This window comes from Sinocyclocheilus grahami, unplaced genomic scaffold, assembly GCF_001515645.1.
Source record: "Sinocyclocheilus grahami isolate Dianchi unplaced genomic scaffold, SAMN03320097.WGS_v1.1 scaffold1269.1, whole genome shotgun sequence".
In the NCBI taxonomy this organism is placed as follows: domain Eukaryota; kingdom Metazoa; phylum Chordata; class Actinopteri; order Cypriniformes; family Cyprinidae; genus Sinocyclocheilus; species Sinocyclocheilus grahami.
In genome coordinates, this window is record NW_015506448.1 from 50,380 (window position 1) to 60,476 (window position 10,097).

The window sequence follows — 10,097 nt, forward strand, 5'->3', positions numbered from 1 at the left end:
TTGCTACAGAAGTTATTAATCTTTGTTTAAAAAATACAAGTCTTAGTTCATGTTAGCTCATTAAATAACACAGTTGCAACTTTCGATTTTAACAACCTGTTATTAAATATTGTAATTACCTAAGATTAATGAATGTTCAGAATAATTTTTCATTGGCAGTTTGTTAACTAATGAATTAACTAATGAAGCTCTAATGTAAAGTGTGACCGAACAATAAAGAATTAAAACACTTTCAAACAATATCTAGGGCATGTTGTAGTCCAGATTAAAATGTAAAAAAAGATTGAAAATAAATAGCCTATTAAGTCTAAATATTGGAGTATTTGGCGCTGTGATGAACATCAGAGCAAATACACTAATCTGAACGGCTGTTTAAATAATTTAAACACGATTCAGAAACAGAAAGTAGTGCAGCTGCTTTGTTTACAGGTTTTTCGGGGTAACGGCTGCATTTAAATGAATTATTGTTATTATTATTATTATTATTTCAGCAGTTTAGCTTCATCTGCTGTCAGAGAGTGAAAGTGTGCTTTCCTCCAGAGCGTCTCTCGTGTGCTCCGCCGTGTGCTTCTCGTCCGCGCTTGTTTACATCAGAGTGTGCACGCGTCTCTCACGTAGCATGCAGCGGTGTTGTGCATTTTGACCAGTTGATGGGAAAAGTATTCTTAAAATGCATTCAAAATTCTGAATAATTTGTAATATATAATTATTCACGGTATTTAGAAGTGCCCACGATAACAATATCGTGCATATTCATTACCGTGATATATCGCATTACCGAATACCAGCACAAGTCTAAACGTAACACATAATACACACATAGTACACGCATAATGTAATGACTGTTTAATTCATACCGGAAGCCGGAGGGCACTCTTGCACAGGAACTCCACACATGCATCGTGGAAATAATACTACTGACAAAGGCATCAGTTATCGCTGAATAAAACGCACAACGGAGATAGAGAAATTTTAACTGATAAAACTTGAAGACAATAAACATACGATTGCACAAAATATATGGTTTATCTGTGTTCTTCAAGCAATCTTGGGTATTTTTTATAAGGAAAGTATATTTATAATGCAGTGCTAATCGATAGCCTTTATCACTGTGTACACTCTCGTTCTGTAATATGAAACCACGTCTGGTCACAAAAGAAGTTATTTCAAACACTCGACTATGTTATTAAGTTAATTTGGAGAAAAAGCATGTCAATAAATGATATCTTTGTTGGACAACAGGTTTAAACAGGCTCATACACATGCAATACTCTGCTACATTTATTCAGACCGATTTTTTTTACAGCCCTGACCAAACCAGTTCAAGATTGTAGAAGGAGCTCCTCATTTAGCGATAAACTCCTCCTCAATTTCACGTCCGCCTTCCGCACTGTCGCACACAGAAATATGTCAGCAACTAAACTTTATCGTTATTATCGCGGGAAGACTAATTCTTATCGTGGGGAGAATTTTTACCGGTATTTTGCAAACTATAAGACATCGCCCATCCCTATGTGCAACAAAAAGTGGTGGAAAAAATGGCTTTCGTGTAGCATTCAGGGCCCTTAAAAAATGTAATTTTAGTTTGATCAAATTTAAGGCAGTAAAAAGTCTTACATTCTGTATCATAAATAGTGTAACAAAGGGCTGGAAAAAAGAAATTGTGATGCATTCTAATGTGATTATTACATTTTTAAATGGCAAAGATTAAATTAAATTATTGTGTGCGCTGCACATTTTAAAGTAAGAATGCTGTGCTGATGTACTGTTGATGAATTTTGATTATGAATTTAAAAAAAACATGCAGTAATGTAGATGTACTATGCCGTTCAATTATTATTATTTTTTTTTTTTGAAAATTGATATTAAGCAGGGATGCATTAAACTGATCAAAAGTGCCTGTAAAGACTTGTATAATGTCACAAAATATTTCTGTTTCAATTAAATGCAGTTCTTTTGAACTTTCTATTCATCTGTGAATCCTGAAAAATAAAATGCATGACAGTTTCCACAAAAATATTGTGCAGCACGACTGTTTTCAACATTAATAATAATCAGAAATGTTTCTTGAGCAGCAGCATATTATACTGATTTCTGAAGATCATGTGACGCTGTAAGACTGGAGGAATGATGCTGAAAATACAGCTGCGCATCACAGAAATACATTACATTTTAACACATATTCACATAGAAAACAGCTATTTTAAATTGTAATAATATTTCACATTTTTAACATTTTTGATCAAATACATGCAGAAGAGACTTCTTTCAAAAACATTTTAAAAAGTCTTACCAACCTCAGACTTTTGAAGAGTAGTGTATATATACCACCATAGTTTCACTCACGCGCACGTTTTCTTCTAGAAAAACATAAAATGACTTGCTAATATAAACAAGCATGTTTTGAGTCTGAATTGGTCACTTCCTCTTTTAACATTCTTTATTTCCTGTCTGGAAGTATAAACAGAACCCAGAGATGTTCAAACAGACGGCTCGACTCTGGTCACATGTGTACGCAGGAGCTCCCGTCTCCAGCCCAGACTACACTCGCAAAATAGACAAACTCTGTGCGATGGGCTTTGATAAAGTGAGTAATATACACGCAAATTTACATTGCATTTGTATGGAAGCTCGTTTCATAAAAATATGGTAATTGTGACTTTTTATCTCACAATTCAAGCTTTTTTCCCTCACAATTCTGAGTTTATATTAGGGATGCACCAAAGTTTCGGCTACCAAAAATGTTCGTCCAGAACAGCAATTTTTTATTTCTGTAACCTCAGGAAAGACATTCAGTGACCATATCTCGTTATTTAGCTAGGGCAGCATTTTGATGAATATACACACTATATTACGTGTTCAGTATATTTGTACTTAACCTGTTAGTGTTGTCTTCATTATTTAATGTATCTTTGTCTTGAAATCAAATTATTACAGCCATCGTTTAAAAGTTTATAGTTCACCAACAAACTGGAGTAGAAACATGATTCTGTTGTTCAAAAGTTATAAAAACTGTGCAATTAAAATGTTTAACTCCGTTTGATTTGGGTGCTGATTAAATAAATTTGATTAATTCATTGATTATTAAATACATTTTTAATTTTGGTGCTTGGGTTTTCATTGTATTAATATTAGACATTTTAATGAATTTAATTTTAAATTAATGTCTAATATTAATACAATTATACAAATAAAATTAAATATTTTTTTTAGTGGAATAGAATATTTTATGTATGTATTTATTTATTTATTTGTGACATGTTTATACAGTGTTAATATAGTGAATGTGCAAGGCACTTTTCTGAGAAAAATTAACAAGTTTAAAAAAAAATGCATTTTTAATTTTTGGCTAAGTGCATCCTGAATGTTCGGTTTCGGCCCAAAATTTTAATTTATTGAATCTCTAATTTATATTAAAAAACTGGAGTAGAAACATGATTCTGTTATTAAAAAGTTGCAATAAAAACTGTGCAATTAAAATGTTTATTTGAGTGCTAATTAAATAAATTTGATTAATTAATTGATTATTGAATATATTTTTTATTTTGGTGCTTGGGTTTTAATTGTATTAATATTAGACATTTTAATTTAATTTTAAATTCATTAAAATGTTTAATATTAAAACAATTCTACAATCAAATTAAATGGAATATGATACTTTATGTATGTGTTTATTTGTTTATGTATTTATTTATTTTTGACATTCAGTGTTAATATAGTGAATGTGCAATGCACTTTTCTGAGAAAAATAATACGTTTTAAAAAAGTCATTTTCAGTTTTCAGCCAAGTGCATCCTGAATGTTTCGGCCCAAAATTGTTTAATCTCTAGTTTATATATTACAATTCTGACTTGATATCTCAAAATTGCAAGATATAGACGCAGAATTACAGAAAAAGTCTAAATTGCGAGCTATAAATCTTAAGAAATAAACTCGCAGTTCTGAGAAAAATGTCAGAATCGTCAGATTACCGTGATATATCGCATTACCGAATACCAGCACAAGTCTAAACGTAACACATAATACACACATAGTACACGCATAATGTAATGACTGTTTAATTCATACCGGAAGCCGGAGGGCACTCTTGCACAGGAACTCCACACATGCATCGTGGAAATAATACTACTGACAAAGGCATCAGTTATCGCTGAATAAAACGCACAACGGAGATAGAGAAATTTTAACTGATAAAACTTGAAGACAATAAACATACGATTGCACAAAATATATGGTTTATCTGTGTTCTTCAAGCAATCTTGGGTATTTTTTATAAGGAAAGTATATTTATAATGCAGTGCTAATCGATAGCCTTTATCACTGTGTACACTCTCGTTCTGTAATATGAAACCACGTCTGGTCACAAAAGAAGTTATTTCAAACACTCGACTATGTTATTAAGTTAATTTGGAGAAAAAGCATGTCAATAAATGATATCTTTGTTGGACAACAGGTTTAAACAGGCTCATACACATGCAATACTCTGCTACATTTATTCAGACCGATTTTTTTTACAGCCCTGACCAAACCAGTTCAAGATTGTAGAAGGAGCTCCTCATTTAGCGATAAACTCCTCCTCAATTTCACGTCCGCCTTCCGCACTGTCGCACACAGAAATATGTCAGCAACTAAACTTTATCGTTATTATCGCGGGAAGACTAATTCTTATCGTGGGGAGAATTTTTACCGGTATTTTGCAAACTATAAGACATCGCCCATCCCTATGTGCAACAAAAAGTGGTGGAAAAAATGGCTTTCGTGTAGCATTCAGGGCCCTTAAAAAATGTAATTTTAGTTTGATCAAATTTAAGGCAGTAAAAAGTCTTACATTCTGTATCATAAATAGTGTAACAAAGGGCTGGAAAAAAGAAATTGTGATGCATTCTAATGTGATTATGGAGAAAAAGCATGTCAATAAATGATATCTTTGTTGGACAACAGGTTTAAACAGGCTCATACACATGCAATACTCTGCTACATTTATTCAGACCGATTTTTTTTACAGCCCTGACCAAACCAGTTCAAGATTGTAGAAGGAGCTCCTCATTTAGCGATAAACTCCTCCTCAATTTCACGTCCGCCTTCCGCACTGTCGCACACAGAAATATGTCAGCAACTAAACTTTATCGTTATTATCGCGGGAAGACTAATTCTTATCGTGGGGAGAATTTTTACCGGTATTTTGCAAACTATAAGACATCGCCCATCCCTATGTGCAACAAAAAGTGGTGGAAAAAATGGCTTTCGTGTAGCATTCAGGGCCCTTAAAAAATGTAATTTTAGTTTGATCAAATTTAAGGCAGTAAAAAGTCTTACATTCTGTATCATAAATAGTGTAACAAAGGGCTGGAAAAAAGAAATTGTGATGCATTCTAATGTGATTATTACATTTTTAAATGGCAAAGATTAAATTAAATTATTGTGTGCGCTGCACATTTTAAAGTAAGAATGCTGTGCTGATGTACTGTTGATGAATTTTGATTATGAATTTTAAAAAACCATGCAGTAATGTAGATGTACTATGCCGTTCAATTATTATTATTTTTTTTTTTGAAAATTGATATTAAGCAGGGATGCATTAAACTGATCAAAAGTGCCTGTAAAGACTTGTATAATGTCACAAAATATTTCTGTTTCAATTAAATGCAGTTCTTTTGAACTTTCTATTCATCTGTGAATCCTGAAAAATAAAATGCATGACAGTTTCCACAAAAATATTGTGCAGCACGACTGTTTTCAACATTAATAATAATCAGAAATGTTTCTTGAGCAGCAGCATATTATACTGATTTCTGAAGATCATGTGACGCTGAAGACTGGAGTAATGATGCTGAAAATACAGCTGCGCATCACAGAAATATATTACAGTTTAACACATATTCACATAGAAAACAGCTATTTTAAATTGTAATAATATTTCACATTTTTAACATTTTTGATCAAATACATGCAGAAGAGACTTCTTTCAAAAACATTTTAAAAAGTCTTACCAACCTCAGACTTTTGAAGAGTAGTGTATATATACCACCATAGTTTCACTCACGCGCACGTTTTCTTCTAGAAAAACATAAAATGACTTGCTAATATAAACAAGCATGTTTTGAGTCTGAATTGGTCACTTCCTCTTTTAACATTCTTTATTTCCTGTCTGGAAGTATAAACAGAACCCAGAGATGTTCAAACAGACGGCTCGACTCTGGTCACATGTGTACGCAGGAGCTCCCGTCTCCAGCCCAGACTACACTCGCAAAATAGACAAACTCTGCGCTATGGGCTTTGATAAAGTGAGTAAATACACACATTGATATCACATTTGTATGGAAGCTTATTTTACAAAATAAAAACATAATTGCGACATTTTATCTCTCAATTCGACCTTTTTTTCCCCCCTATTTTTGAATTTATAGCTCACAGCCTGTGCTTTGTTTCTCAGTATTGCAAGATATAAACTCAGAATTGCAAAAAAAGTTAGAATCGTGTGCTATAAATTGTGAAATATAACTCACAATTGCAAGAACAAATGGGAATTGTGCGGTAAAAGATCAAATAAAATCACAGTTACCTTACTTTTTTTTTTTTTCTGTGGTGGAAACAAAAAGTCAGAACTGCGAGATAAACTCAGAATTCTGATAAAAAAGTGAATTGTGAGAGAAAAAGTCACAATTGCCTTTATTATTTTTTTTATTCTGTGGCAGAAATGATCTTCCATACATTTGTGTATATCACATTTTTTGCAGTTTTTCAAAGCTAGAAAATAATTATCACAAACTTCTCATTCTGTAGCACTTCTGTGTCAAATATTTGTCCAAAAAGCATATGCACATACATATGTGTGCTGTGATTTTGTAAATTTGCACACTATTATGAAGGAGAGTAATTGTGATGCAGCTTATGATGTTTGTGTAGCAAGTATTTCCTCCACTCAGAATCACTGACATGTGGATGTTCTCTTCTCCTCAGAACGCCGTAATAGCAGCGTTGTCGTCGAAATCCTGGGACGTGGAGTCAGCGACAGAACTGTTGCTTAGTAATTGAGTCCAACCTGAGGGGCCAAAGCACCTTATCTGACACAATCCCACCCCCAATCTCCTCCTCCTCCTCCTCCTCCTCAGTCCACACTACCTTCATCTCTATGAATCTCTTTTTCTTTATCCATCTTTTACCATTCCTCTGTTCGGAACAGTTCATCCCAAACTGAAAATGCTGTTATCTTTATGTTGTTCTAAACTTGTGTTCTGCAAGGAGACATTCAGCTGAATGTTCACGCTGCTCTGTATCTGTGCACAGAACGTGGCTGGTGAGTGGGCAGTAAAAACCTCCACCCGTTTTCCTTGTTTAATGCAGATTGGTATGGAAGCTTGTTTCCGCCATGAAATAAAAACAATTAATTCGGACTTTGTTTTTCACAGTTATGTAAACTGAAGTCAGAACTGCGAGATGTAAACTCTGAATTATTTTTTTCCCTTGCAATTCTGAGTTTATATCTCGCAATTATAATTTTTTTCCTCTAAATTGAGTTCATACCTTTCCATTTTGAGTTGTATCTCATAATTCAGAGTTTATATATATCATAGTTCTGAGTTTATATCTCATAATTCTGAGTTTGTCTAAAAATTCTGGGTTTTTATCTCATAATTCTGGGTTTGTATCTCATAATTCAGAGTTTATATCTCATAATTCAGAGTTTATATCTCATAATTCAGAGTTTATATCTCATAGTTCTGAGTTTATATCGCATAATTCTGAGTTTCTCAAAATTTCTGTTTATAATTTCTGTCATAATTCAGAGTTTGTCTCATAATTCAGAGTTTATATCTCATAGTTCTGAGTTTATATCGCATAATTCTGAGTTTCTCAAAATTTCTGTTTATAATTTCTGTCATAATTCAGAGTTTGTCTCATAATTCAGAGTTTATATCTCATAGTTCCGAGTTTATATCGCATAATTCTGACTCATAAGTCAGAATTGTGTGATATAAACTCAGAATTGTGAGGACAAAAGTGAGAATTGTGAGATTTTTAAAAAATCACAATTACCTTAATTTTTTATTCCGTGGCAGAAATGGGCTTCCGTAGGTTTGGAACAACATGAGAGAGGGAAAAATTTACATTTTCATTCATTTTTGGGTGAACTGACCGTTTTCCCCCTCTATATCTCTTTCTCTCTCTTTTCTTTTGTTTACTTATTTTGGTTTGGATGTGCCTTTTTTCTTTCTCTCTCATAATAATCATCATCATCATCTCCCTCTGATTGGTTCTGCAATCTGACTCTAGCCCCGCCCCCTCATGCACACGCCCAATCAGCACTGCGGTCATTCTCCCTCCTGCACAATCATTGGCCCTTTTATCTGGAAAACATCTGGATTACATTTTAAAACTCCGGTGTCAAACTGAAGCGAAATGTTTCCTTCACTCATAGATGCTAATCTCAAACAGTCAAGACTGGAAGAAACCCACACACGCAAATAAACGAAAGATGAGAGTTCATCTGTAAATAAAGCTATTAAAGTCTGTATAAATGAAAGCAATGTGGCAATGCCTTTAGCCTATTTATTATTGCTTTGTGGAATAGTGAAATAAACACTAGTTTCATGGCTGAGCACGTGATGTTTGGATCTGTATTTTGCGTTGACTGCAGGTTCTGAGAGCACAAAAACATTCATAAGTATTTTTTATAGTGAGAGAGAGCGAAAATGTTAATTAGAATTACAATTAAAGTGAAAGCGGAATTGATTTTGATCATATCTAATGTAAGTATTGTTTTTGAGTGATCTCAGATTTTTAGACCCCACTTACATTTCAAATATGAAAGTGAAATTATGTGAATAAGAGTGTCCTAAGTTAAAAGTAGCCAATAAATAATAAATCTGTGAAATGTATTTTACTGAAATTAACAGTAAAACAATATATAATGTGTGTTAACTAATATAATGTTAGTAATATTATATATGAATACTTTTTTATACCTGTGTAACGTGGATAACAGTTTTTCTCTGCAGTGAAAAAGTTTTTTGGCTCAGAAATGGCTAGTCATTTTCACAAATAATTAACAATTAAACAGTTCACAAATTATTTACAAATAATCGCAGTTAATTAACAAGTTTTTGCATTTTTAGTCTTTTACATTTAAAATGACAAACGTTTTTCAGTGAAGTAAAAATGGTTGTAAAGTAAAAATTTGACAAAACAATATGTATGTTTGTTTGTTTTGTGTGTGTGTGTGTGTCTCTCTCTGTGTGTGTGTGTTTGTGTGTGTGTGTCTGTGTGCGTGTGTGTCTCTGTGTGTGTGTGTGTGTGTGTGTGTAATACAACTGTGTATCGTCTGCATAGTAGTGAAAGGACACACTGTATTTATGCAGAATCGAACCTAATGGGAGCATATAGAGAGAGAAGAGAAGCGGTGCCAACACAGACCCTTGAGGAATACCACATGATTAAGGTGATGAAACTGATGTACACTCACCCATACCAACAGAGAAACTTATATGTGTGCAGTGTGTGTGATATGCGATCCAATTTCTAATTCTAATTCTGGCACCCAACATCACAACAAGATGATATTTTAAGCTCCTCATGTAGCGAATCTGCGCTGGTTTGAATGGGCCGCCTCCAGTTTCCCCTTTGTTTTGCTTCCTCCAGCTAGCGCTGTGACAACAGGCCAATCAGAAGAGATGCTCGTGAATATTAATTAGACAGGCCAAAATTGACCTGTGCTCAGCAGAGCTCCTGAGAGAGGAGCTGTAAAAATATATTGAGATGCTTTTTGGTGCTTATACCGCAAATATATATTCTTAAGGACATCAAAACCTAAAATAAAACTCGAAGCAACGGTTTCAAGTTAAACACGTCTTAATGATAAATTTGTTTCAGCTTTTGGTTTCACAAGATGTTAATTGATTAACTGGAGTGGTGTGGATTACTTGTGGTTGTTCATTTTTTGTGTGTGAACTATTCCTTTAAGAGTTTTTAGATATCTGTAATGGACAACAAAATAAAAATACTGAGTGCAGAAACTTTTTATGATTCAAGAATTTATCATTTCTTAATTTAACTGCAGTCTTATTTTTTTATTCAAACAGATTGTGCATCATGCTGGA

General features: G+C 33.4%; 1 protein-coding gene across 1 annotated transcript in view; it reads left to right on the plus strand.

The window, feature by feature from the left end:
• Positions 1–7,574, plus strand: part of LOC107568662 (ubiquitin-conjugating enzyme E2 K-like) — an 18,138-nt gene extending 10,564 nt beyond the window's left edge. Inside the window, exons 6-7 of the mRNA XM_016254639.1 lie at positions 2,459–2,587; positions 6,961–7,574. Of these exons, the coding sequence (XP_016110125.1) occupies positions 2,459–2,587; positions 6,961–7,035 (204 nt within the window). The 3' untranslated portion in view covers positions 7,036–7,574. The remainder of the gene's footprint in view (positions 1–2,458; positions 2,588–6,960) is intronic.
• The last annotated feature ends 2,523 nt before the right edge of the window (positions 7,575–10,097 follow it).